The sequence below is a fragment of the Centroberyx affinis genome, unplaced genomic scaffold (genome assembly GCF_046629955.1).
Source record: "Centroberyx affinis isolate AG114_WGS23_722 - 3 ecotype Tasmania unplaced genomic scaffold, CSIRO-AGI_Caff_v1 ptg001190l_1, whole genome shotgun sequence".
Lineage (NCBI taxonomy): Eukaryota > Metazoa > Chordata > Actinopteri > Beryciformes > Berycidae > Centroberyx > Centroberyx affinis.
This window is the reverse complement of record NW_027279714.1, coordinates 159151-186428: the sequence shown is the minus strand read 5'-3', so window position 1 is coordinate 186428 and position 27278 is coordinate 159151. Positions and strand designations below refer to the sequence as shown.

The 27278-nt window shown below is 41.4% G+C and overlaps 3 protein-coding genes across 4 annotated transcripts in view; 1 reads left to right on the top strand and 2 right to left on the bottom strand.

Annotated features, from left to right (window-relative positions):
• Positions 1 to 249: 249 nt before the first annotated feature.
• On the bottom strand, positions 250 to 4212 carry cldn10e (claudin 10e). Its single transcript, XM_071524383.1, has 5 exons — positions 3693 to 4212; positions 2827 to 2988; positions 2296 to 2377; positions 2055 to 2168; positions 250 to 820 (listed from the first exon to the last, which is right to left on the bottom strand). Exons 1-5 carry the CDS (start codon positions 3922 to 3924, stop codon positions 388 to 390), a joined length of 1023 nt encoding a protein of 340 aa, XP_071380484.1. The 5' UTR covers positions 3925 to 4212; the 3' UTR covers positions 250 to 387.
• Positions 4213 to 7967: 3755 nt separating this feature from the next.
• On the bottom strand, positions 7968 to 10775 carry cldn10a (claudin 10a). 2 transcript variants are annotated; one of them, XM_071524389.1, is made up of 5 exons: positions 10556 to 10775; positions 9656 to 9817; positions 9426 to 9507; positions 9045 to 9153; positions 7968 to 8090 (listed from the first exon to the last, which is right to left on the bottom strand). In XM_071524389.1, the coding sequence occupies exons 1-5, from the start codon at positions 10773 to 10775 to the stop codon at positions 7968 to 7970; spliced, it is 696 nt and encodes a 231-aa protein (XP_071380490.1). The 2 variants fall into 2 exon arrangements, with proteins under 2 accessions (XP_071380490.1, XP_071380489.1); XM_071524388.1 differs by having other exon boundaries at positions 7968 to 8097; positions 9049 to 9153.
• Positions 10776 to 16773: 5998 nt separating this feature from the next.
• LOC139648297 (ATP-binding cassette sub-family C member 4-like) overlaps positions 16774 to 27278 on the top strand; it is a 33520-nt gene continuing 23015 nt past the window's right edge. Inside the window, exons 1-7 of the mRNA XM_071524372.1 lie at positions 16774 to 16853; positions 19215 to 19325; positions 21787 to 21907; positions 22483 to 22707; positions 23585 to 23674; positions 24788 to 24951; positions 25817 to 25942. Of these exons, the coding sequence (XP_071380473.1) occupies positions 16780 to 16853; positions 19215 to 19325; positions 21787 to 21907; positions 22483 to 22707; positions 23585 to 23674; positions 24788 to 24951; positions 25817 to 25942 (911 nt within the window). The 5' untranslated portion in view covers positions 16774 to 16779. The remainder of the gene's footprint in view (positions 16854 to 19214; positions 19326 to 21786; positions 21908 to 22482; positions 22708 to 23584; positions 23675 to 24787; positions 24952 to 25816; positions 25943 to 27278) is intronic.

Sequence of the window (27278 nt, the reverse complement as noted above, 5' to 3'; positions counted from 1 at the left end):
TTAGCCTGTGAGGTTTTTGTTTGTTGTTGTTTAAAACCCACATAAAGCCTGACAATCCTAATAGAAAGCTTTGATGTATACCGAAATTATGTATTATTTTGTTAAATGGGCATGAATATGTATTTTGATTGTCTTATAGTGTAAGTGTGCTATTGATCATACACAACATGCACAACAAGCAACAGAAAATGGAAGCAAATGGATTCTGTGTAAAAGATTTTTTAAAACAAAACAGAAGGGTTTGTCAGACAATTTTTATTAATAAAAACACACACCACTATATCTTTTTTGCCTTTTGCCACAGATTCATAACTTGAAGGGAAGCATCAGCCCTCTTGTCCATCACATCCATTAGCATTTGTGCCCCATATAATCAGTCACATTTATTCATATATAGGAGTTTTTGATGAACGGTTCAGTCTCACTCCTCGACCTGCTTGACAGAGAGGAGAGCGTCCGACTGCTGCCGCTGCTCCTCGATTCAGAGCGACTTGACCTGCTCGACCTGGACGAGCGGCCAGACTCCGACCCCGACCCCAACCCCGACCGCGACCCCCCTGACCCCGACCCCGACCCTGCAGACAGACCAGACTTGGAGCTTCGCCCCGACTTTGATGACCGCTCCGACTTGGCCGAGCGTCCGGATCTGGACGAGCGTTCTGACCTCGAGGAGATGCCGGACACTTCCGAGGGCGCGGACTTGGACGATAGCTCGGAGACGGATGACACTTTGGTCTTGGAGGTGATCCCTGACACGGTGGATAGAGCCGTGGTGGACTTTGCCTGCTCCGTCTCAGGGAGAGCACCGATGACGATTGTCCTGGGGAGAGACACACATTATTATCCAAATGGGGATAGGCTGCTGATGCTGTGGGGTGGGGGGCCCAGGGTAGGAGGTACCTGGGCCCCTGGTGCTGGGGGTGGGGGCCATAGAAGCGGTCATATAAGAGGAAAAATTAACCCCCCTTTATTTTAAATGGCAGCAATTAGTTCTCAATCAATTCTCAATCAGTTATAGGCTTGATAATTCCATGATTTAGCTCCAACCATGGGGAGTCCTACACCAAAACTGTTGTAGTAATTCAAGAGCTCTGCAGATCCAAGTAGAATGTATCCACCAAAAAAAACAAAAAACAATACACCCAGATGGCTGTCAAGCTTCACAGAGTTAGTTGGACAATGATTAGCTGAAGTATCACTTGGCTGCCAAGACAGCTGACAGATGCTGCTGACAGATGAAGTGTAGAGTAGTGTACTGTAGTGAAGTGAAGTTGCCAATACAGTTGTCAAGTTGTCCCTTTGACCTAAGGGAGATCAATTTGTTATTTATTGCATTGTTGCATCATTTCCTCTGCCCAGGTGGTTATGTTTTCACCCCTATTAGTTTGGTTGTTTGTCTGTCTGTCAGCAGGATATCTCAGAAACTTATGAAAGGTTTTTCATGAAATTTGGCAGACTGATAGGCCTTGGGCAAAGGAACAATTGATTAGATTTTGGCGGTGATCTGGATCTGAGATTTACCCCATTAAACCATTATTGTTTTTTAGCTATAACTATGAAACCAGCAGAGATACAGACTTGATTCCAAATCCTACAGGTATGTTTACAGGGTCAAGGAATCAATTTAACTTCAAATTAAAGTCACAGGAATGATGTCGGTGTAACAGCAAGTTGGAGAATTTGTCAGCGTCTGTTTGCGCTCTCCGATTGTTTTCTGGTGCTGAAATGGCCTGCAGCCACAGTCTGCAGTTTTTCTTTCTTTCCTTCTCTATACACTTCTAACCCTTATTTAACCAGGCAAGCTGTGAAAGAACACACTGTGATTTGTTTACAGCAATGGCCTCGGGGGTAAGTTTCATGGGGGGTGGGAGGTTTCCCACAATGCATATTTGCACACCCACACCTGGGAGCTCCGCTTAGTGGTGCAGTGTCTGGCTTCAGGGCAGTTCAGTGGTATTTACCTAGGAAGTGGGGACTGTTACTCATTCACTCCCCCCACCCGAACCACCCACCTGCAACAACAACATACTAATGTTGCCAAAGGCTGTACTCACGTGTCTTCCCCTCCACAAAGCGGCTTACACACTGACCACAGGTAGAAGAAACCGCCGGTCATGTGAAAGGCAGAACCCACCCAGCCCAGGAACAGAGGGGTGCCAAGGTCAAACCTGTTGGTGCAGAGAGAGAGAGAGAGGGAGAGCATGAGATGGAGGTTTATAGATTGCTGTTATATAAAAACATTTATTTTACTGACACTGGTTTTGATGTAAACGGCATCTAACCACACTAACTTACTTCAGTCCATCAAAGTTGGGGTTGAAGTATTCTCCTGAGACATACTGCGCATAAACAGCATACCCAGATGTGGACAGCAAACCTGAAAAGTCAAATGTGAAAATCATATTGAAAGAGACATGAAAATTTAAAGCTGCGCTAAAATCTTGCCTAGTGCATCTTTAATAATCCCTGTATGGAAATTAGTTCATTTCAGCTGCAAATATTAGGATACAGACAAGAATGCAACAAAGAAATTGAGCATAGCAAAGATGATGAATGCAGTAAAAAGAACAAATTGAAACACACACAATTCAAACATATTCTCATTATCAGATTTACAGATAGTAATAGATGTACAGGAATGTGTTCAGAAATACAGTATATGCTGGCTCATGCAGAGATATGTACAGCAATTTGTGCCGGTCATTTGCATAAACACAGATCAGATTATGCCTTGCAGGGCAGATGTACAGTGCAGATACTTTATCTGCACACAGTTAGTTTATACATGCATCAGCTCTTTCCTGCTGACTGAAATGAGACATTTACCGCTGATTATGTGGCACCATCCCCCACTGTAGATCTTCCTGTACTTTGGCTTGTCTTTACCCCCGATGAAGGTGCACTCCATCCCCATCAGACCCAGCACAAACCCCAGCATGCCGAGGGACAGAGCTGACATCAGCAGGCCTCGCACGATCTGGATGTGGCCTGTGGTCCAAAAGGCAGACACAGTTAGAGTAGAAGGCAGAGGTGTGACCAAGTCAACTTTGCTCGAGTCCCAAGTCAGTCTCAAGTCTTGAGGCACAAGTCTCAAGTCAAGTCCCAAGACTAAATGTAGATTACCAAGTCAAGTCCAAGTCAAGTGCATGTCATTAGTGTCAAGTCTCAAGTCTAAATGTAGAACAGCAAGTCAAATCAGAACAAATCAAGAGTCAAGTATCAATTTAATATCTTAAAGAAAACTAAATATCTAGGACTTTTCAATGCAATATGGTTTTAATAGGATAAAAACTTATTAAGAGCATCATGAGTTTGATTTCTATAATCAGTTTCAATTTCAATAAATTCAATCATTCCAGACAAATTCAGAAAACAGAATTTAAATTCAGTCGTCTGCTGGAACAAATCTCATCACTTTCAATCTAAGTCATTTACACAAACACAAGATCTCAAGTCAAGACTTTAGAAACCTTTTCAAGTCATCAAAGTACAAGTCAAAGTCAAGTCCTAAGTCACCAGAACCCAAGTCAAGTCAAGTCTCAAATATTCTCTTCATGCATCAAGTCAAGTCTCAAGCAATTAAAATTGTGAGTCCCCACCTCTGGTAGAAGGTTATGAGTACATTACAACAGCCCAAACCTCCATGTGTGACCCTTATATGCCATGTTTAGATTTTTTTTTGTCTCACCCACCCTCCACAGACCAGAGCACAGGGAAGTCGTAGCAGTTGGTGACGGCGGTGGAGTCTGTAAAACAGGCCCTCCACAGGCTGGACCAGTACCAGGCCACCTTGATGATGGAGGAGCCCCCCATGCCGCCGATGGAGGTGATCTTCCAGCCCTCCATGGCCATGGTGCAGGCCACGAAGATCCAGCCCAGCACCGTCATCAGGAAGCCCCAGATCTGGACCACACGGATCTTCATCGCTGAGCGGAGACCTGATCTATCTCATTTACTTCTTGGATCCAAGGAAGATCTTGTGGTGGGTTCTTTTCTTGCTCTTCTATTTCTGTCCTCTTCTGAAGCACCTTGATCACTCAAATCCGCAATCCAATTTAGATGTTTTTTCTTTTCCTTTTTGTTTTTGTTTTTTTTGCTGTAGGATTGCAGATCCTTCGCTCATGCAAGGCCCATGCTCAGTCTGAGTTGAATTACTGTTGCACCAAACAGCAAATGGATGTCGGTGCGCCCTGTTTCTCAACTGCCACTTTCAGAAATAGAGGGAGCAAGTGGCTCAGAGGGACGAGGCAGAGGCAAACCTGGAAATCCTGGCTTTCTCATGTTGCCGTGTTGTTTCCCAGGCCCTCCATGCGGGTGAGAGACAACAGTCGCTCAGGTTCCCAGGACCACGGTGAAGAGATGTGATGTTTGGATCTGGACTGAAAGTGCTCACTTTAGCATTTATCTCGGATTACCAAAACAACTGGCTTCATGTCCTCACTCTGTCCCCAATGGACTGTTTGGGTTGTTATGTGCAGGCACAGCAGAAAGGAAACAACAAAAGGGAGATCTGTATACAGTATCAATCAATTTTATCACAATCCATAGCTCTCCTCCATGCTTGTTCTACACTGGATAGTCTATTAAGATATAATAAGCTTTCAATGATTTCACTTCGAGAAACCTGGCTCTTTAAATCCAGATAGCACCTCATAATATACATTAGCGCATTAATAACCTTCATTGTGTTCCATAAAACTATGTAATAACATTGGTGCTGTGGCCTAAGCCTTAAAGCATCATCCCTTGAATTTGCCCCAGGCTATACGCTGGTTATTAGCAATTTCACTGAGACCTTATTGTGCTGCGGGTCTCATAATTACAGCATATCGTCTTTGTGCTGTTATAATTAGACTTAAATCCGTGACTCTGAGGTTATTAGAGTCATGGGGAGTGATGAATGTTCACGGTGAGCTTGGAAGAAGTCCTCTTTGTTTTAAAGTCCTCTCGGCTTATGACAAAGTTGTGGGTCGTAGTGGAGAGATATTAGAAATGGTGGAATGCCGTGTGGCCCTCGTTTGCTTGGTGAGGCTGGCTGCTGTGTTAACAGCTTTAATTAGCAAAAGAATCTGAAAAAAGAACAAAGGAAAGCTTATGTGACCTAAACTGACCGGGCCTCTCTTCATTAAAGGATCGACAGCTTAAAATAGCAATATTTAGCAATAGCAATAAATATGTCAAAATCTGGAGAAAAATTTGCTCTAATGTTTGGCTGGTGCGGTCTCTCTGAGTTTTAGGCCACAATTTGAGGTTTGACTTAAGGCTGTGGAATGTTTGTTTAGGTCTATCAAATATTAAAAGCATAAATATAAATGCATAAATACTGCTCTCTGGTGGTGTGATTGCAGTACTGCACACAAACACTAATGGGAGGACTTTTGAATGGGAATTTTGGGGGAATTTAATGGCAGATTTAGAAATTTGCCATGAATATGCTATGTTAAAATTTCAGTTTAGCTCATTTGTTTTAATTAATGATCATTCACTGCTGCCTCCCAAAGCCAGAAACAAGATTAAAATGGTTAATCCTATGTCATTCTGATGTACTGCTCCATGCAGAATGAAGTGCAAAATCAAGAAAAGGTGACAGCATCCAAGATGGTTTTCTGCAGATCATGGTTCAAAGTCTGCAGCCTTTCTGCAACCATCTGTAAATCTGTCAGTAGTCATCATAGTGATAATTTGTTTTTGCCAATAGGAATATTGTGTAAGCATAATAAAGACACTCAATCTTTAATCTTCAATATGTTTCATTTATTGTATATTGTTTTCTATATCCTACTTTTTGCCACTGCATTGACCCAATTTCCCAATGAAGATCAATAAAGTTAAATCTGATCTTCTCTATAAGAAGAAGGTATGTGGGCATTGGACTGAGCATCACACAACAGTCTATTTTTTATTTTAGCAGTAGGATCTTTAAGAAATTCATATACTGTAAGAGTAATCTCACAGTATAGAGATATACATTCAGGACATCTTAGAAAAGAATTGGCTGGATATCTAAAACATTGGGAAGAAATGTGTTTTCAAATTGTGCATCCGCAGTGATTTCTAATTGTTCCCATGAGATATTATGAGATATTAAGGTGTAGCCAATGAGAACCATATATTCAGCAATTTCCATCCTGCAAATTTCTTTCAACAAAAAATCATTTTGGCACTGGTGATGCAACGTATGTCTGTGCTTTTATCATCCCTATATAACCCAAACACAAGACAATACAATACAACCATTATATCAGAGGCATTCTCCAGAGACTCGGACACCTGACACTTGTTTACGGATGCGAGGCGCCGGAAAGCACAGGGTGCTGCTCTCTGCCAGCTGGTTCAAGTATCCAACCTCTGGGCCAAGAGGTTTTGCGTAACATAGGCTTGGGTTCCTATTGATCAGGAGGTGGAGATGGATGGCTGATAGGAGGGGAAACCTCCGGTCTGGTCTCCAAATCTGGATAGCCATCTCTGGGGTCAGGTGTGCCCCATGACCCTTGGAGGTCAGATCAGTCTGGACTATGAAAAAGAGGAAGAACGTCTCCTGCATGTGACAGGGATCCATCTTTCTGTTTGAGAAATATTAACCAAGTGCAACCCCACCCCTCTCTCCCTCTCTCTCTCCCTCTCTCTCTCTCTCTCACACACACACACACACACACACAAACCCCACCCACCAACCCCCATCACCTCAATGCAACATGCTCATTTCCTCAAGGAAAAGATTAACTGGAGTGACATCACAGCTACCCATGCTCCAACACTGCATGCCTGTATTACTAATAATACAAAACATATTGCAAATTTCCATTAGATTAAAGAAGAAACTGCTTTAGAAGATGTTCCAAAAAACATGTTTGAAAATATTTGGGAAAAAATACAAAAATACATGTACATAACCACTGAATTTCCATTTTCTTTTTTCAACAAATGATTGAACCTCCTTGATTGGCACACTGTATGTTGTCTCACTCACATAAAAGATGAGCACAGGCAAAGGAACCAGGAATATGCTTTCACAACATAAATTTTTGCTACTTGTGTAATATCCTCTATTTTCAGGAAAGAAAAACTGTTTCAGAGAGCTAATACTAGAGTCCTCTCTTAAGCAATGCTGGAAAAATTCGATTCCTATGAGATTTCTTGCAGATTTCAGAGTTATTGACCTAAAGCTGCTGTACTAGGCAAGATTTCAGATCAGGTTAGGAGAAAGTTGATGAGAAAATGGTAGTATGATTATTATTATCCTGATTCTAAAATGTTAAGGTGTAACTGGTGTACAATCTTAGCCATATTGGCCCCAGTTTGGCAACCCCACACTAATTTAGGAGACGTTTGTTCTTACATCCTTCTCAGACCATGCTGGTCTTGAAAAGTTGATGCCATTGCTCCATAAATCTGGAGAAGGTTTTAGCGTCGCTCCACTTCATGCGAGACCTGCAGTAAAGGCCAGCATGTTGAAGGTGACCGGAGAGTTTGAATGGTTTTTTTGTGCCAAGTTGAATTTCCTGCTCCAAGAGAAAAACAAGCTTATCTGATGTATTTTGTTTATAGCTTATTGACAGAAGTGACCCAGTGACTAAACTTGTTAAAGGGGGAATCTACTTTTGCCCTGTCTCTTATCAGTTTCAAGGTCTTTTTGTGGTATTTTTAAAATTACATTGGTGGTTTATTATTAGCCTATATCACAATGTGTCCTGTTGCAAATCAGATGTAAAGACAGCAATAGATAAGCACAGTGATTATGGCCAGTGCTTGAAGGCCATAAAATATGTAAACGGTCGCATGAATTACACTTTCCAGCCATGATTCTCATAGGATTCAGTTCATAAAAGTGATTTGTGGTGAGGTTGTTGCGTGCTGTCTCGATCAGCCTCCTTCTTTGGCTTTTTTACTGGTGAAATAGTTTGTGGTGATCACATCGTGACAAAGTTCACAACCAGCTCATGTGACAAGGAGACAAGAGTCCGACGTCACACATAGGCATTCCTCCCAAACTGTCTGGACGCCTGCCGCGGCTCTTTGTGGAGGCTGCTGGCCGTCTTGCTGTGCTTGTTGTGTGCGGTCACAAGTGACGCCGCTCCACTGTAAGAGTACTCAGCTCTGCAAGGGGAAACAGGACGAGAAAGAAAAGGAAAAAAATGTCTGGTTTTGAGTCCTAAACAATAAAAACACATGTTTCTCTCTGCACTTCAGTCAAGCGCCCTTTGGGATTTGACTTAAATAGAACAAAGAATTGAAGAGCCACTCTGTATTCTTGATCAAAAGGTCTTTTGATGCAGGGTTGCAATGCTAAAATGATCTCTGTAGTATATGAATAAAATATGCCCAGCAATATTTAGTAGGTGAAACAGCCTTCTGAGTGGTTCCAATTATTTTCTACTTCTCTCACAACATCTTGATTGAGAGAATACATTTATGGACTTGGGTGGAAAGCAGGATAATAAGACAAGAGAAAATGTGCAGTCCTTCATTCACTCTGTCCTAAAAGTCCCTAAAGACTCGATCTCTGGAACCACATGATCAAATCCTGCCTCAGACTTATCTCCTGTATCTTCTCTGCTCTTTCTCTAAAGAAAATGGACTAAGCAGGGTTGCACCACCCACAAAAAGAAATAAATGTAGTTGAAACCAGATCAAAAATGATGATCCAGGATGTCAACAAAAAAAAATCCACAGAGAAGGTTTGCCTCCCTATAGGCGCCTCAGCCAAGGTGACTTTCCCTTACAAAAGGTCCTCGTTACCTGACTGCAACAAAGGAAACATTCAACCATCATCATTCAAGTAACTAATCCAAATAACCATCATACAATTTTCCCTTAAGTCTTGTGATTATGAGACAAGATGTTGAGAGAGATTACTTTAAATGTCTCCATCACAGTTGAAGTAATTATTTAAATTGCCTGATTGAGCTGAAGATGGTAACTCCAAGCGCTTTACAGTCCGAACCAGATTTCCTCAAATCGGTCTGCCCTTGCTGTTGGTGACAGATGTGGGTACAGAGCACATAGTCAGCATCCAGAACATCCGTAAAATTACACAAACCAACTTGCCTGATGCTGAAGCCTTCTGACAGGGAGAGGCAGAAGACAAGTCCTCCCAGCATGCAGAGCACAGATCCAGCCCAGCCAATAAAGAGAGCCGCTCCCAGCTCAAACCTAGAGGGTTGAAGCAAATGAAAGTAAAACTTATCACTTATTTGTAGGAATTTCAATGGAGAGCTTGTGAAACTGATGGTCAAGCCGTCTCATTTGTGATTACTGCAGCAGAGTAAAATGCAGCTAATATTGAATTTAGATATATTGTCCCATCCCTACCTATTTGGTTATTTCATCTGAATTTGACATAACAAGCAGACACTATTGCTCATATTGTTTGCTTTTTTTGCCCTCTCATCAAACAAATCCTTCTTTTCATCCTGAATACTTACTTCTGAGCAACAAAGAGAGGGTCAAAGAAGTCAGTTGTGATCCTGTGAGCGTATATGGAGCATGCAGTCATGCAGCATAGTCCTGTAGAGAGAAACGTTTCCTGCTGGTTATCCAAAAGAGAGAGTGAAATCAAGTCACGCAGCATCAATTGATTGCAACTCAAATGATGCATTTCCACTAAATCCAGTCACAGAGAAAGGTAAACAATGTTAGCGGGGCAGATTTTTACCACTGAGAATGAAGTGGAAGCCGGAGAGGACAGTCAGACGAGCTTTGGTGGTTTCTGAGCCTCCTATTTTCGTACACTTCATCCCTACTAGGGCGAGGATGGCACCGAAGAAACCCAGACACACTGCCGCTATCATCAGACCCCGGCAGACCTGGATATAGGCTTCATGAGAGAGGGAGAGAGAGAGGGAGAGAGAGAGAGAGAGAGAGAGAGAGAGAGAGAGAGACAGAGAGAGACAGAGAGAGAGAGAGAGAGAGAGAGATTTTAAACCAAAAGAACATAGCTTGGAGGGAAAGGAAATACTTTAAATTCTCTATTGACACGCCCTACAGTGCAACACCTACATGAAATACACTTTCTTTTATCACCAGCAGATGACATTTTCTTTTTTCAACAACTGCAAGACTCCTCGAATTGCTTCAAGTCAGACACATTGAGAGAACTGAATCCACACGCAATACGTTTCCTTTTGTCACCGCCAAGTAACGGCAGGTGACATGTTTTCTTTGTCATCAACAGGTGACCTCCACAAGACTGCATGACTTTCTCAAATTGCCTCAATCGGACACATTAGGAGAATTGTATCCACCCAGCTCGGCTTGTTCGCTGAAACATGCCTCTGGTGGCCTTTAGTTGTAAATGTGGTGGTTTGTGGCCCGTGGCCAGAGTCGCAAGAGGGAATATCAAGTTCCAAATGCATTTGTTTACAATGGCAGTCATTCATCCAAAGAAAACAGGTGTTCAAGATTTTGGGGGCATCAGTGCTTAGGTCAGACAGAGACACAGTTGTGCAGAAACACACACATAAATACATGCATAACACACGCAAATGCTGCGTTGCTCTTTCTCTCTCTGCTCTCTGACCCCTGCAAACACAACAACAACAGTCACTGAACTCACCGTCCAGAGCCAGCATGGAGGGGAAGTCCTTGCAGTTGGAGACGCCAGTGGAGTCGGTCACACAGGTTTTCCACAGGTTGGACCAGAAGGTGGCTGTGGTGATGACCGTCCCGTCCACAGAGGACACCTTCCAGTAGTCCGTCGGCAGGGTGGAGGACACCAGGATCCAGCCTGAGATGGTCAGGAGAAAGGCAACGATCTCTGTTGCCATGTTGCCCATTTTTCCCTCTGGCTCCTCTGGCCTGGTGACTCTGGTTTGGCAGGGTAGAGACTTTGGATGTGCTCTCTCTCCCTCTCTCTCTCTCTCTCTCTCTCTCTCTTTCTCTGTCTCTCTCTATGGTCAGAGATGTTAAGGATCCAGAGACCAGAGGAGAAGAGGAGGTGGGAGGGTTGGTGCAGGCCAGGTGCGTCAGTCTTGGCAGTTCTGCTGTGATGGCAGGCAGACTTTGCTTCTGTCCGCGTCCAGGTTCCCACACCTGTCGGCCAATACCCTTAGTTAATTCAGTGACGCACACTCGCACACACACAATCACTTTCTGTCATACTCTGTGTGTGGGTGTGTGCATTGTGTGTGTGGGTGGGTGCACAACTCAATTCCCATCACTCCACACAATATGCATTTGGGGTCTGCAAGGGGATCTGCAGGAGGAGGAGAAGTAATTGAAAGGATCTGAAATGTCTCTGACAGAGAAGGAGCAAAAGATGAGGAACGGAGATAGGAAATGTGCAAGAATGAATGAATTGTGATTTTACTGATGTGTAATTAGTTTAATCTCATGTAAAACCTTTGGGAAACAGTTAACTGCAAACTGGCACCTTCTCTCAGCTGCATCTACGTATCACAACATGACATAAGTGAGTGATCCAATGAAACAAACTTATTTCAGGTCCTTATTACAGGAGCAGTGCACAATGAATGCATTTCCAATGAGCAACTAGTTGCAATACAAACTTTTCTTGGTGTTACCCTCAGGTTTTATAGCATTATAGCCCCATCAAGTGGCAGAAAGGAAGTAAATGTTTCTAAATAACAAGACTGTAAAATTCAGATGGCTTTTCCTCATCTCCCTGATTTATAATCCATGATGAATATATTATCAAAGCATGTCATTATAACAAGCTGCATTGGTGTTCTCATATCCAGTCACACACACACACATACAGACACACACACACACACACACACTGAGTTTGCGATGTTCTTGCTCTCTCTATTTTTTAATCTCGTGTTCTGTTCTGTATCAGTGCTCTTCGTTCTCCTTACAGTACTTTGTGATGAACTGGTTTGTTAAAAACGTCTCGTTAATAATCTGATTTGATGTGACTCGACTGTTACTCATGATTAGCGTAATTAGTTAGCGCTGTAGTTAAGCTGACCACAAGCAAACAAGTGAAGAGACAGGCAAGTTGTCCCCCGGGCTCTGCGATTCTTCACCCTACATGATACCATTTAGTCGAGAAAGAAGCTAATTACAGACTGAGTGGCTTATTGCGTGCCCTCTCTCAGTTCCCCAAGGGCTGCCAATAGAGAGAGAGAGAGAGAAGAGTGAGAAAGAGGGAGGGAGGGACAGAGAACCAAAGCAAAACAACCTTCAGTGTTAGCAAATATTGAACAGAGAAGTTGAGTCTGCAATGTTATGTAACGATATGAAGGAAAGAAAATATGTATACAAAATACAGACTTGGAGACTGTAATCTTGCAATAGAAAAAGAAAGACAAAAACATGGATAAAGAGCAGAACTTTGGGCAGCATTATAATCTTGTGGAATTAGAGACAGAAACACACTTTCTATAACCACATAAGAGACACTATCTACCATACATTTCAAGTAATATTTCATATTTTTATCACTCTGTCAGAAAAACAAAAGTTATCAGTAGTATTGGGTGAGGATGAAAAGTCAGTGATGTTAGCTGCTAAACATGTCATGGCTTGCCATAACCTCAAAGAGAGGCTATAAGCCATGCTAATAATTTATGTAGAACAATATGTAAATATAGGCAGATATAACATTTTTGGAGCTATAAGAAAGAATATGATCAGTTATGATTCATTAATTGCTTTTGAATGTTCCTGTCATTTTATTTAGAGTCGACTGGTTCATGTTCTCAGTGTATGCGTGTTCAATATTGTTTGTGCAATTGTTACCACATTCCTCGCAAATGCTTTGGCAACAACACATGCTGCAAATAAAGCCTGTTTGAATTTGAAAGTAGCCCCCAGTCAAAAAGTGAGTGAAAGAACAGAGAGAGAGAGAGAGAGAAATTACAAGGGGAGGGTGGAGGAATAACCGAATCTGTGAAGAATGAACTCCAGACTGTCTGGGGCAGTGTGCCATGTACTAATTAATTAAATACCTAATCTTGCCCTATAAAACCAGCTCCAGTTGTGGGCCACTCTCTTTACTGCAGGGCTTTTCAACACAATCATTAGATCTAATCACTGTTTGTGGAGAAAGAGAGGGGTTGTTTCTGGGGCAAATAATTACCTAAAACATTTCCAGACACCTGAGCGCACAGAGCCCTACTGAGCACGGTGCAGCTGCCCCCCTTGGCACTGATCTGGGGTCAGTTTCACATCTCAGCTAGTGGTTAGAGTCATAAGTGGGAGCAGGGAAAGCTGTTCCCTAGTCAGCTACACCCAGGAGTTTTACCCGCAGAGAAGTGTTGTGAGCGTGGTTAAACCTCTTGGTAGTTGCAGCCTCGATGGGTGCGTTTCCATGGCCGCCGTTGCCGAGCGATCCAGGCCTCTAATGCTTGACCTGGATTGGATAGCACCATGATAATGCCATCCCATAGGGGAGCCTAATCCTGTGAACTAGCTCAACAACTCCCCTTCCAAATCAAAGCAAAACAGCTGAAACAGGTTGCTGCCTGTGTTCTTCACTATTCTTGGGACTTCAACTGGGTGTTAAAACCGGATTCAGTAACCAGGTGGACAGTGTGACTTATCAACTAATCTCTAATCATTAACTCACTGTAGCTGTAGCTTTCAACTTACGATTGCCAGTTATAAGCCTCATAACTTATTAGTTCATGTCTTGTGACTTAAAATTATGAGTTGAAAGAACATCTTACCAAGCATTCAATAAATTATCATATTAAATTATAGAAAGAAACATTGTTACTTTATTTGGATACTTCCCAGCATGCATTTCATTTGCTTCCAGAAACCTTTCCTTCTTCTTGTTTGGACAAGTTAGAGATAGGGTCTTAAGTGAATCACAGGTCTATTTCTGGCTAAATATCAAAATCATGATATCCATCATGAAAATTAATATCCAGTTCAATACTTTACAGTCTTTGGATATTCTGTTAAACATGGCGAGTATCATTTGTTTCTTGCACTTGCATAATGTTTAATGCAGCTTAATGCAGCTGGAGTGAGCAAAAAGCCCCTTTTTACAGTGTTTCATTTGAGAATATGTATTTTTCTTCTATTGCCTGGTTTGCAGTAATGAATCCGAAGGACAGAAGTACGCTTTCTGGCAGCATGTAAGCTGCAACATCATTGGATTACCTCCAAGACGCCTCAGAGTTTTACTCTCAGCAGGTCCTGAGAAAGACCCAGGCAATATTATATATTAGATAACAAATCACACACCATGAATTCCACCTCTTCCCATCAGGTGGTCGATAGGAAAACACCTTTGTGCCAGGAGCAATACCAATTTTAAAGAAGAATCGTGAGGTTTCTAACCCTGGACAAGTATAAGCTATAATTTCAGCTATATGCATATGACTGCTGACCTCCAGCTGCACTCTGCACTTTAATAGCTCAAATATGCAAACAGACAAGTGCTTGTCTGGTAATCTGCCCTGTCTTATGTCTTGTTTTTAATGATTCTTTGTACCTTTTAACTGCATCATTTAAATTGCCCCAAGCGCCCACATAAAGTTATATTGAATTGAATTGAAAACTGGTCATCCGCATTATCTCCATTGCACGATTTTACTGCTAACAGCATTATAAATGATGCATCTATGAACTGAGATCACAGTATCTCCCTGTAGTGTTTATCTTCCCATGATGCGTTCATTTAGGGGAGCATATAACCTGGAAATACAGAATGGGGTGAGTGCAGGACAGACTTATGCAAAAAGATTAGGCCTATCACAAGGCTCTGATAGCGTGGGAATGGGGCCTTGATCCCCCCCAGATGAATGTTATTGGGCTGAGTTGAGCTGGTAATCTCCCACTGGCTGCTCTCCCTCCCAGTGGCTACTAGCTAAACATCTACAGGGGGATAACATTCAGAGTACGAGGGCCGTTAACCTGTTATCATTGGATTGTTGCTGTCGGGACAATAGGTTGCCTGGAGTACATGTGACTGGGTGTCCTTAACACTTTCCTTGACCACTGAAATGGGAGGGGGGGGGGGGGTGCTGGGAGGAGAGGAGGGTTGTGTTGTTTTCTCTCTCTCTGGTCTTTTATGTCGGTGCAGGAACCACCTGGAGTGTGTCAGAGGGCATCTGTCATCTAGCCCGCTCTTTATTTATGGGATATCCTCTCACGTGTGTGTGTGTGTGTGTGTGTGTGTGTGTGTGTGTGTGTGTGTGTGTGTGCAGATCGCTTTGTGCCTTTTGTGTGAGGAACAAGAGAGAAAGACAAATATACAGTATATAGACAGAGAGGCTGTGTTGAGCCAATATTACAAGCAGAAAAAAAAGATTGAATAAATTCTGTTGATTGAATTCTATTTTGCCTCATGCCCAGCATGCAACACTTTTCCTTTTTCCTCCACAAACAAGTGATTTCTGTAAAACTACATGGCTTTCAGAAGTCGCTTCAAGTCAAACACATGCGGAGAATTGCACACATGAGCAATTACATTTCCTTTTGTCGGCAGTAATGGCAGGTGTTTACTTTGTTATCATGGAGTGAGAAAGACTGTATGATTTTATGACTTCCGTTTATTATGTGCGTGTGTGTGTGAGTGAGAGAGAGAGAGAAAGAGTGAGAGATGTCTCTATTACATCAGTTGATGTATGATACTGTTTTAGTTTTCATGTTCTATCATGCCAGTGAAGCATAATTAAATTCAATTGGGTTGGGAGAGAGAGAGAGAGAGAGAGAGAGAGAGAGAGAAAGAGAGAGAGAGAGAGAGAGAGAGAGAAATCCCCAGTAATTCAGATAGTAAGTTGTGCCCAGTCAGCCAGTATCAGATTGATGAAAATGCTGCTTTCTGCATGTTAATATGAGTCTGTCAGTGAGTTTGCCTCATGCTAATTCTGCAGCGTGTTAGCAGTGAGGGTTAGATGGTTAGGCATGCCATGCCATGCCATGTTTGCTAATACCAATGTTTGCAATTCAAATTACCTCCAAAACAAGGAAGTTCACACACACACACACACACACACACACACACACACACACACACACACACACACACACACACACACACGTGATAACCACCATTTCAACAGAGTGACACTTCTTACAACATGATATGTGGGAAAAAACATTTATTTTAATGGACCTTTTTGAATGACAGTAGATGACTCAAGTGCATGGTTGACAAAACAGCATATTTACAGACGGTTAACTTTTATTTAGAAGTATTGAATATACCTAATGAAAAATCACTATATCATCCCTATAATGTGGTGTTCCTATCACCCATGGCATCGTTATAATATTCCTGTAATTCCTATATAATATTTGTATGATTCATTTCTATCATTCCTATTCTCACTCATAATGTGTCTGTGGTGATGATTTCATGGTGAGCCTATGGTATATTCTGGTATTTTTTAATCTCCTTTATTTAATTTTTGAAGTTTTGCTCTCTAGTATGCTTCTATTTATTTTTCACAAGGACTTCATATAATATTTTTCCCAAAATGTAGACATAGCCCACGGTGGCCACGCCCTTCCCAGGTAAATACGAGTCAATGTAACAAGTACCTTCTTGATTCCTTGGTATGGCTATTCAATACTAAACGCGCAGCGGAACGGAGGCACGCAGCCAATGGCATGCGGCGACCATTATTGTCAGCCAATCGCGTGTGTCGAGGGCGGAGATCGGGTTACACGTCACGCTCGGGGCTTTCTTTCCTGGTAGTGCCACAGAAACGTAACGTCAATGTAAAAGCACTAGGGGTCCTACGAACTGCCGAGTAACATGTGCCAGCTACGAAGTTATACAACATAGCCAGCAGTATCTGTGTTTTTTGGAGGACACGAAGTACGGGGAAAGGTACCGGATGAATTCAGAGCAACATGGAAAAAGTGACAAAAGATGCCAAGACCAACCCGGCGGCGACGGCGAGTCTTTTCTCCCAGGTATTCTTCTGGTAAGTCAACTAACTGCTGGGTTGGTATTGGTTGAATTAAAACGAAATGTGCCGAATAGACTAGTTTATTTTCATCTGTGTTAATGTTTTGACTTCGTAATGAAATGCATCAATATCAACTGAAAGCTACCCGGAACAAAACTGACAGAATTTGGCAAACATGAGTACAACGGCTGCGTTAAAGACTTGGAAAATGATCACTAGCCTACTTTCTCGGCCGTCAAATGACACAAATATTCAACAGACCAAATTCCACATTCGGTTCAAAAAGTTTCTCCACGCTGCTGAAAGCTTTAGGTCAGCTAACACTCCTGAAATTAACCTCATAGACTCATAGATTAGCTTGGTCACGGTGAGGAGAGACCTTCCCGTTTCCCGTTGTCTTTTTTTGAGTGATAGTTTCCTGCTCAATCATCTGGCATAATGATCGAAGTTTGATGGAGGAAATTTAGACGTCTGTGCCAGCTCACTCACACGCACACTTAAAGATTGGCTGCTGCATGAGTCAAAGTAGTAGTAATCAAAGTGCCACATTTTTATTGTCAACTGTCCTACCAGTGATACCCCAAAAACCAGGCCCGGATTAACACAGTGTGGTGCCCTAGGGTGACGTCACTTGAAGTGCCCCCACTCCTTCCACTTGATACGCAAAAAAGTGAAATTTACTATGCCAATAAAGATTATAGATTTACATTAACTGAAACAATACAGGCTCAACAAACATACTGCAGACAAATGTAAGACAATGTACTAACCAACAAATTACTTTACACCATAGATTGACTTGAGCCTACAAATGCCATTTTAGGCTTTACATACAGAGCTATAACAAATTTGAATGCAACTCACATCAAAGACATTATGCTAAAAATCATTGTTTCCACCATACATTTTCAAAGGCCTGAATGAAGACTAAATGCCAAACCATTACAGAGCATGACTAAAAAAATCATAATACAAAAAATAAAATAAATCATTAAACAGACATCTAATGCACCACAGACAAGGCACATACCACCAAATAAAGCAAGCTCAATGACTGTAGCAAACAATCACTTCAGGTGAGTTGATGTGACAGTGGGAACTGCAGAAGGTGAAAGGAGTAGCACATTGAGACAATGGGATGGACCTGGACTTTTGTCCAGACCAGCCCACCACAATTGGCCGGAGACCAACCATCCTTGCTGGTGATTTCACAACACAACCTGTCAGCTCCGTGGCTCAGACTAAACCGTGCTGGTTATTTGATGTGAGTTTGTTTAACATGGCAGGGCTTCCCAGTTGGGTGGGGTTCACGTTTTTAAGCACTGTGATCGGCTTGAAGGTCCAAACACCGCCCAGCCGGCAAAGGTGGTGTAAAAACTAACCAAACCAGTTGTTTAAGCCACCAAATTTTGACTGCTCTGTATTTCAGAACCAGTGTCAGATTCATTCCTGGATTGCCGTTCCAGTGCGTTCCGGCCCCATGACACCCTCGCACTCTGTTTATAGAGTAGATAGAGCGGCCCCGCCCCACCGGGAAGTCTCCTGGCAGTCCCTATAGCCAGTCCATCCCTGAATGTATTGCAATGCGTAGGCTATTAGAAATTATGGTTGTTATAAGCATCACATACTGCGCATCCAATTCAAAGAGAAAACCTTTCCACAAGCATCAACTCGACCAGTTCATTCTTCACTCTTTTAAGTTGTGAAAAAGATCTCTCTTTTCAGCCTACCTTTTCTTAGCAGCTCCTCCGGTGAACGGGTTTTCTCTTACCGCACAAAATGCTTGAACTGGACAAATTCAAATGTGATGGGGTTACCTACACACCAATCACAATTCTTTCTCTTTATGCATATTCTTTTTTAGTATCAAAGGTTAATTTTGGCTGTGTATGCATTCCCCCCAGAGAGTAGGCCTAATATATAAAGAAAATATGACAAAGCTTATGAAGGTATAATTGTGATTTGAATGTGTGGTGCCCCCCCAACAAGGCAAATTGGCTGGTGCCCCCGGGCACTCGCCCGATGCGATATATGGATAATCCAGCCCAGCCAAAAGCCCACATCACACCAGGTCACGATGTGTTGATTAGCCACATGTTTCACTCTTGCTCCTTAAAAGGCCTTAAACGACAGCACATGGTCACTTTATTCACATCAATGCATTCAGCAACTGTTATGAATGAATGGATGGTATTCATTGCTAGTGATATAGCCGGTGGTATTCAATAATGTTTCCTCACAACACCAAACAGAACTAGTGATCATCTGAATAAAATCATGAATTAATGCGCTGTACTCCCTCTCTCTCTCTTTCTCTCTGTACTCCTCCTCCTCCTCCTCCTCCTCCTCCTCCTCCTGTGATTGTTTCTCATTTAGCTGGCTAAATCCTTTATTCCGCATTGGATACAAACGCAAGCTGGAGGAAGATGACATGTACGAAGTGCTGGCGGAGGACGGGTCCGAGAGACTGGGACAGGAGCTGCAGAGGTATGGTGGCTTTAAAAATCATGTGCAGTATGTCACTGCTGCCCATAGTTACCACAATAGTAGGAATCAGCCAAGCCCAAAAGGACCAACATCACACCACTGTTCTTGAAGTGTTGTCTTGCAATTAGTCCTTTGACTTCCGCTGGGAAACAGTTAACATTTTATTGCCCACAAACAATGCAGTCCCCCCCCCCCCCCCGAGCCAGTCAGCTTCTGGTTGTTCTTTGTGTGGGATGGGAATAACCGAAGAGGAACCAAAACTTAGGTGGGACTAGATTAAAAGGGAATAAAAGAAACATTAATAGCTTACAAATGTGCAGGGAAGACCAAGAAAACCCAGAAGAGCTTATTGTGTGGTTTACAACTGTCTTCCAATAAATCAGATACATCAAAATAACAAAGTTGTAATAGTAATACTGTCTTACGGCTGCTGCCTCCATGTAGATTACAGTGCAAAATAGCAGCATAGTGGTTTCATCTTGTGTGTCCCAGCCGCAGGCTACAGCATGCTGCCTTGCAGCTGGTCTCATTTGAATGAAAGTGATTATGAAGATAGATTTTGGTTGGAAAAGTTGCCTAATTGGGTGAAAAATTTTAAGCAACTTAAGTTTTAGAAACTAAAGTTTCAAGTCTGTTATGTATCAGTGGAAATACATTTTATCGGGAGATTTGCATTGTCTGGAAATCTTTTCTTTGGGGCATTTGTGGCCCTGCATATCACAATAAAAAATACAAAAAAATCCTGCTCTGTCAAAAGAGACAAAAATTGCTGTGCAAAAAATGTGATGGTTTTATGCTACATGAAAGTCTACATGAGTATGAAGAGAGAAGGTATGACTAGAAATAGTGTTTCCATGTAGCTCTCCACAGCCTTATATTTTCTGCTTTTTGAAGTAGTGGGACTTCATTATCGGTGGCTCCCTCCTCCTGTTTTGATTGCAATTTCGCCCCTGAGTGCCTTGCCCATTGTTTTCCACTTTTTGCCTTAGAAATGAGGCAAAAAAGATGACTAAATAACTTTTTTATTGACTAAGGACTTCATGACATGCTTTGTCATAATACTGGATCCTCTTGAAATGAGCAAATTATTGAGATTGATGTGTGAAATTGTTCATTTTCCACATCCAAGACACACTAAATCCATTCCTGTCATGGAGGAGTCTTATTGCAGTTTTTAAAGGAAGACAATGTTTACTGGGTTGTTTCATGGACAGCTACAAGTGTGTTATTGGTATGTGTTCTGGGGAGGTTTTCCATAAACTATGAATTAGTAAATGCTTATTGTCAGCCTTTTTCTGGTTAATGAAAATTAAGTTTATTAGTGCCTGAATGAGTCATGAGATTCTGTCCTTAGGGCAACTTAAACTATATTTGGGATACTGTACTGATCCACAAAGGAGAAATTCATCAAATCCAGAATTCATGCGTTGTGTTTATGATATTGTATAGTTGAGTCAGTATTTGTGTAGGCTCCATAAAAATATAAAAAAGAGTTCAAGTTAGAAAAGGCAGAGACAAGACCAATTTCATTTGGGTATAAAAGTGTAAATATTTTATAGCTGCACAAAGTCTGATGTTGTCACTGGAGTAGTTTTATAAAGTTATTGCTTGATGACACCACAGATCACAGATTAGTCTGTCTTGTCTGTGGCCTTAGGAGAGATTGTTCATGGACACAAATCTTGTACACAAATGAGCTAAAATCATAGAAAAAATGAATCTTAAAAATTGTGAATTCTGTTGGACTTTAGCGTTTAACTTCTATATTGATAACTTGGATATTATACAGCATTTTCTTCCGAGAGTATTTGCTCTGAAATATAGCAACATGATGTTTACAGTGATTCTGGGTATGACACTGATGCAATCGTTGGCAACACCAAAGTATTGATAATCACCATTAAGAACAACCGCTCGGTTATAAAATGACATTTGTACAACAGTTATCAATACACGTGTACTGTCTCAAAAGTTCTTTACATTCATTACATGAGATAGTTTTCAGCTTTTGTTTTTCTCCATAGCAAGTCCATATGTAGTGGAAACCAGACTGTTCAGTCCTTTAAACATTTTCTAAGCCAAAAAAAACAAGAAGGAAGACATTTTCTAGTTTTTAGGAAGACAATTTTTAAAATAGAAAAAAGCAGGAGAACACAAGAAAGATGACTAACTAGCTCCCTGGTTACCACAAAGAGTTGTAGCAACCAATAAGGGATGAGTAGCAGTGCTTTATGGGAGTAGTCAGCACAGGTTGGAATGGGTCTTTGACCAATCTGACGGCTTGGCTTAAGCTACCTGTTGCATACTAAAGGTCTTATTATCACTGTTATTAAGTTAATGGGAGACATTTAAAAAATGTTTAATCTGCATGACAAATTCCACTATTTTTCAGTCTTTCAGGACAAAAAAAACACACAAGTGAGTGTGCAGAAAGATAACATGGCATCTTTCTCTTTGACAGACACTGGGACTATGAGGTTCAGAAGGCTACCAAAGAGCTGAGGCCACCTAGACTCGCCAAAGTCATCATGAAGTGCTACTGGAAGCCGTATGCAGTGCTGGGTGTCTTTACTCTCATAGAGGTCGGTGTTAAGGCTGTAGAATTAATTACAAAATTCAAAATTGCAGTATTGACCACTGCAATTTCTGTGCAGTGTTTTTCTTTTTTTTTTTTTTTTTTAGAATGAAAAGTGTTTCAGATATACTGTTTATCTCTGGCCCACAAATGATTTTACATGTTGGGAGAAGATTTTTCATTTTATTGACACTGTCCAAATTGTTGGAATTAGCATGTCAGTTTTATATGCACTGAAAAATAAATCCTCTATAAAAAATCTGCGTATTGCAATTCATATATATGCTGTATATAAAGTTATTTATATATATATATATATATATATGTATGTGTGTGTGTGTATCTATATACATACGCACACACACATATGTGTGTGTGTGTGTGTGTATATATATATATATATATATATATATATATATATATATATATATATATATACACACACACATATATGGAACATATAGGAATGTAGAGGATCTGGCCTGTTTGCAGTATCATCTTTTCAACCAAGGACAATCTAAAAAAGTAGTATATTTTACATCATGTTATTTATTCATTTCATCTTCTCCTCGTCGATATCAGGAGGTCATCAAGGTGATCCAGCCAGTACTCCTGGGGACGCTGATTAGGTACTTTGAGAATTACGACCCAGAGGACATGACGAGTCTGTATAAGGCCCTTGGTTACGCAGCTGGGATGTCTTTCTCCGCCTTGTTCCTGGCGGTGGTCCATCACCTCTACTTCTACTACGTCCAGAGAACAGGCATGAAGATCAGAGTGGCCATGTGCCACATGATCTACAGGAAGGTTAGTAGAACAGCAGGTTCTGCATGTTTTGCTTACCACTGTAGCTGAGAAAATGATCTTGGGTCATTCTACAAAAACGGTGGAAGTGCTGTCACTTACTTTTGCAGACACCAAAATCCTTTAAGTTGATATAAATAAAGACTGTCCTTGCAATGATAAAACAAAGTTTATTGGCGGAGGCATATAACTGCGAGGCGGTTATTCTAGTTTATCTCTGTAGTCTTTATCTGTGTTTGATATCTTTTGCGCTCTGTAAAGCACCTTGTGGTGAAACCTGTTTGTTAAAGGAGCTTTCGGGGATTGACCCAGTCAATTTGCTAGGTTAATGGGTGGATACAGGCACTAAAATCATCCACGTGTCCCTGGTAGATCGTTCAGTCTGCTGCTCCATGCAATCTCCCAAATTATTGGTGTATTCCTTTAAGAGCTGTGTATGAATAAATTTGATTTGACACAGTAGCAGGACAAACGTGAGGGAATGATAGTATCTCATTTGAACAAATCAAAATTAACAGGACTTTAAATGTGTACGTTCAAAAAAAGAGTCCTGAAAAAAACTCCCTGGTTCCTACCCTTGTATTCCATCCACAACACCCTTCCTAAGTCAGCGATACACAAATGTTTTAAATTTCAAGTCAACCACAATTACTTTGCATGCTCACTAGGGAGCTGAATGAGAGGTTCTTCAGATTTGAGCAGTGGTCAAATGGATGGTGGTTCTGTTATTTGAGAAAAGAATAGTCATCTAAAGCATTATCAGGTAAATGTCAAGGTTGCTTTCCATGATTCTTTGACAGTAAGTACCTTGTTACTATTTGAAATATTGATGTTTCTGATTGATGTTGCTTTGCTGATAATGATTCCTGTCTTCCTCTAGGCCCTCTGTCTCAGCAGTGCAGCAATGGGAAAAACCACCACAGGCCAGATTGTCAATCTCCTGTCCAACGATGTTAACAAATTTGATGAGGTACGTGAAGCTCAGCTGGCCCGGGCAAAATGCAACATTTCAGGCATTCAGAAGAGAAAGAAACACAGGAATGCTTTTTTTTCAAGTTCTTTTTATTTGCATTTCAGATAATACAAAAAAGCTTCAAATACTGTATAGCAAGTTTTTTATATATTTCCCTCCAACAACAGAGCCTCACCTCTACTGCTTCTTTTTTAGTAATGCTCTATCAAAAGTTCAGGGAATTTGACACGCATACAAGATCTACAACTTAACAAAACATGGTAAATAAAAAAACTAAAAAAAACAATTATAAAAACGTAAATAAAAGGAAATCAGAAAATTAAATGATGCGTAAAATCTTTGCTGAATATTGATTGCCAGTTGGAGTTGGGTACATCCAAAATGTGTGAAAGAGTCACAAGACATGGTGGTTTTACGCGCGTAAGATGACCCACATATCTTAATGTGAGGTGGTGTGAAGGCAGCGTCTGATATCAGCTCTGTCCTAACTGTAAGTCACTTGAGAAACACAAACAGATCTGTCCCAGCTTGAGGTTTAGGCTTGATAATGCTCCGTGCTCAACTGGCACCAAGCCCAGCTGTCTGCTTCAAGTATTCCGTTTCGTTTTAATCAGTGGGTCAGATCCTGCGGCGAAAACTCCACAGTTCTCGAAGGCATCTTGTTTCCTAGCAATGGGCTGTTAATTACACCATTTTATAAAGGTCATGAGTCATAGTCACATTCCCTTGCTGGTTTGGATTAAAGACTTTCTACCCATCCGGTCAAGTAGGTGTACTGGATGTTTTGTTTGAGACTTGAGTAAGAAGTCAGTGTACCCGTATGCATATGTATTGTTTTTTTTTTTTGCTCTCCTGACAAACTTGGATCTGCTTAATAAACACTTCTATGTTGTTTATGTCCTGTTTATACTGAAGTTCCTCTCCAGAGTGTTCCCTACCTAGAGCTGTGTTTACTTTTCAAACTCACTGTGTCACTCACTAGGATGTGGTTTTTCCATTTCCAGAAGTTCAGCATCGACAGCTGGTTTTGTCCTGGTTTTGCTTGTGTCTTTTCTTGTGTTATTGATCTCATCACTGCTCATTCATGCCGTGTTGTCTTGTCTTGGTCAGGTGACTATCTTCCTGCACTTCCTGTGGGTGGGGCCTCTCCAGGCGGCGGCGGTCGTGGGGCTGCTGTGGGTAGAGATCGGGCCATCGTGCTTGGCAGGCATGGTGGTGCTCATATTCCTGATGCCTACGCAAACCATGTTTGGAAGGCTCTTTTCCAAGTTCAGGTATCATACATACACACACACACACACACACACACACACACACACACACACACACACACACATAGACACACAATCACACGTACACAAAACATGATGGCAAAAATAGAGAGATGCTGACTCTAGATTTTTGAAACAAGCAGGGAGATGATTCTAAATGAGTCAGTCTCAAGGCCGAATGTTTCTCTATCTGAAGGCACAAACGCAGACCTTCAGATGTGTCGTGTCATGCAAAGGTAAAACTTGCTCAATAGAGAAGTCAAGATTTTCCTTTAAATTCCTTTATTTGTCCGTTTCTGAACTTCAGCCTTTAGTGTTTTTGTAACCTCTAGGAACTTGGTGCTGCTACTGCAGAAACCACAGGAGAAGGGTCAAGTTATGTGGTTATAAAACAATCTGAAGCTTATTATACGGCCTCTAAGGAGAAAGCAAGGACTGCAGGCCAGGCCTGCCTTTAAATATAAAACAACAACAAACTAATTAATATCCACCCTGCAGATATGTTACTTTCTATAGCTCCATGTGTGTGATTTCAGTGTATCACTAGGCCTTGTGGCTATAAAAATAGGACCTTCGTTGCAAATGTTCTAGTTGTTAATGTTCTATCCTGTCTAATAAATGCTTTTTATTATTCAAATCCATACAAGTGCCTGGACTTGGATTTTTTTATGGCACATATACCATTGGTGGTCATAATTCTGACTTTTTTTCCTATCGCAATTCCCTTCCAAGAGCACATGTTGTAATGGAATAACTGAAGTGCTTATAATTAACATCTCATTCACATTTTAAGTTCTGACAAGATTGTTATATGGTAAATGATGCCTTTTTTAGTAAGTCAACCTTAATTTTCCCCCTTCCTTTGCAGGAGTAAGACGGCTGTTCTCACTGACAGCAGAATTCGCACAATGAATGAAGTGGTGTCTGGGATTAGGATCATCAAGATGTACGCCTGGGAGAAACCATTCGCAGCTTTGGTCTCTGAGGTCAGAAGGTAAAAACATTCAAAGGATTTCTATTGTCAACTATTTTCCTCATGGTATGAGTAGTTTTCCCAAGGGCGAATAAGCGATTAAAGAGGTATTGGGGTCATTGTAAGTGTGTCCTGCTCGTTTCCTGTGTTTTCATATTCCTCATCATGTTGCTGTGAGCTGTAAGTAGTTATGATACACTTGTTTTTCACTGTTTACACAAATCCAATTTGTACCATTTCGATGTGTTCTTGTTTTATTTTGGTGCCTTTCAAGAATATGCCTCATTAAGAATATGAATTTAAAGAGTTCCCACATGTACGCCTGAGTATTTGCATGATTTTACACCACTTTGTCTGTATTAAACTGTGTAGATAAGAGAGACAACGATGTGGTTGACATGCAACAAAGGTGGAGGGTTCACAACACTGCATGATCACTGTGAATCTAAGCTTTCTCACCACTACCCTTCCTGATGACTGTCCTAACCAAAGACCAGGGTGGGGAATTAACTTTGTGATCCACTCAGCCACTCATACACATCAACATCGGTGGCCACAGGTTTGATTGTCCTGGAGCAAGGCATTGAATTCCTGCCTGCTCCAAAATCCAAATTTTACTGCATGTAGTATTGGCAACCGAAGTTCCCTGAAAAATCAGCTGTTTGATCATGCTACAAATGGTCCTGCGTGGCTCAGTGGGTAGAGCATGGTACTACAACTGCAGGTGCTAGGAGTTTTATTCCCACTCATGCTAAAACATATACACAACACATATAAAGGCACTTTAGATAAAAGCCTCCAACAAATTGCGTACATTATTTTGCCCATTGGCGACAAGGATATTGGTACCAATTTCACCTCCATGCCTCTCATATAAAGCTCACTCCGGTGCATATACACATGCAAAGCATCTCAAAAGTAAGGAAAAAGACGTAACTCCCTTTATTTCTTTAAACAAGCCTGGTGTCCCTAGTGATGGTTTGGCAATTGTGGTCACCAGGCATGCACATTTAGTGGCAATAAGTGGCAATATGTTAAACGCCAGTGTAATCTATGGTGCTGTGCCTATATGACCATGTGCAAAAATCAAGCCATTCTTAATTACCTGCGCTAAAGTAAATTGGTAGAGTTGGATCAGTATCCTGCTATCCCGACACGCAAATCCTGAAATCATAGTGAGAAAATCCTTACTTCTCTGTTTAGAAATTCATGATCTGTTCAGTTGAATACCTTTTAGTCTTCAGTTCAAGTTACACACTTCATGGTTGGTGTCAAACTTGGCGCATCAGGTCAGGTGTCAACTGGGTATCACTTACTCACGTACAGTGCACTATGAGGTACAACACTACACATGACC